Source organism: Sinocyclocheilus anshuiensis, unplaced genomic scaffold (assembly GCF_001515605.1).
Source record: "Sinocyclocheilus anshuiensis isolate Anshui unplaced genomic scaffold, SAMN03320099.WGS_v1.1 scaffold161, whole genome shotgun sequence".
Taxonomy (NCBI): domain Eukaryota; kingdom Metazoa; phylum Chordata; class Actinopteri; order Cypriniformes; family Cyprinidae; genus Sinocyclocheilus; species Sinocyclocheilus anshuiensis.
Genome location: NW_015539832.1, coordinates 418,003 through 419,266, shown reverse-complemented (window position 1 = coordinate 419,266; position 1,264 = coordinate 418,003). Strand labels below are relative to the sequence as shown.

Sequence of the window (1,264 nt, the reverse complement as noted above, 5' to 3'; positions counted from 1 at the left end):
GACAGCACGCGCTTGAGAGACACCCTCCTGACACACACACACACACACACACACACACACACACACACACACGAGAGTGAGAGTGAGAGAGAGACAGAGTCAAAATAGGACACTTCACATCAAAAAATGTATCTGAGGACAGAACAGCTCTGCTCTGAAACCTAGAGAGCCATCTAACTAAACAGCTTTTTAAAGCATCGTATCTTATTTTACACAAAATGTGTGTATTTTTTTTCTTTGTATTTTTCTGATTATTAGAATGTTTATATACTATTACAGCATGTAATATTTTGAATGAGCTTTTATTTTTATACTTACACTACAGTGTTCTTTTTAATTTAGGTTGTGTTTTAGTAATTTTGTTAGGTACTTTTGGCATTATTATTTTTTTTTTATTGTGCTGTTTTTATCAGCTGTTTGGACTCTCATTCTGACGGCACCCATTCACTGCAGAGCATCCATTGCTGAGCAAGTGATGCAATGACACATTTCTCCAAATCTGATGAAGAAACAAACTCATCTAATGCAAGCAAGCCTATATGATTATTTTGAGGCAGCTTTCACACTAAAACTAATAATGACATCACATGGGTACGTATTAAAAGCATCTTTCCACTGACCTGGCCCGTGCTCTGCCCTGGGCGTCCAAGTCTACAGTAGGGACACCCAGACGCACAAAGCGAGTAAAAAGTGACTGCTCCATGTTTGAATATTTCTGAAAGGCCATGTTCTTAATGACAGGAGGCAACTGATGATGATCACCAATCATAATCCAGCGTTTGAGTCGACTGTAGCCGTCCTCTGGATTCTGCGTAACACAGAGACAGAAACGTTTGAGTCAGTAAGGTTATGTTACAACTCCATTTTGATGAGTGCAAACAACGCCATGCATCACATTTGCTGAATGAAATCCAATACTTGATTCTTGATCATTTTGGTTCAAGCATGTCACACTTTCTCACTACATGTGATGTGCATTTTGTAGCATTTTTGCTTTCGACATCCATTTGTAATGTGATGTCCTGCATCCGGAGAACACGTCCCTTTTATTACCAGAAAAACTGCCACAAGGACAAGATTGCTGTCTTCATGCGTGTTCAATTTTCAGGCCCACTTTCACATGTATGAATGATTCTGAAGACATTTCATGCCTAATCGTGATTTCCACCTTTGCCGATTGCAAGTGATACATCTTGAACACTTTTTGTCATTAAAACAAAACCTTTGACTGCCTTTATTATGATAAGTGTATTAAAGCTGACAC

General features: G+C 38.8%; 1 protein-coding gene across 4 annotated transcripts in view; it reads right to left on the bottom strand.

The window, feature by feature from the left end:
* The window catches only part of aqr (aquarius intron-binding spliceosomal factor), a 75,247-nt gene that overhangs the window by 14,576 nt on the left and 59,407 nt on the right, over positions 1–1,264 (bottom strand). For all 4 annotated transcript variants that reach the window (XM_016480456.1, XM_016480457.1, XM_016480459.1 and 1 more), the window contains one exon: positions 621–808. In XM_016480456.1, the coding sequence (XP_016335942.1) occupies positions 621–808 (188 nt within the window). The remainder of the gene's footprint in view (positions 1–620; positions 809–1,264) is intronic.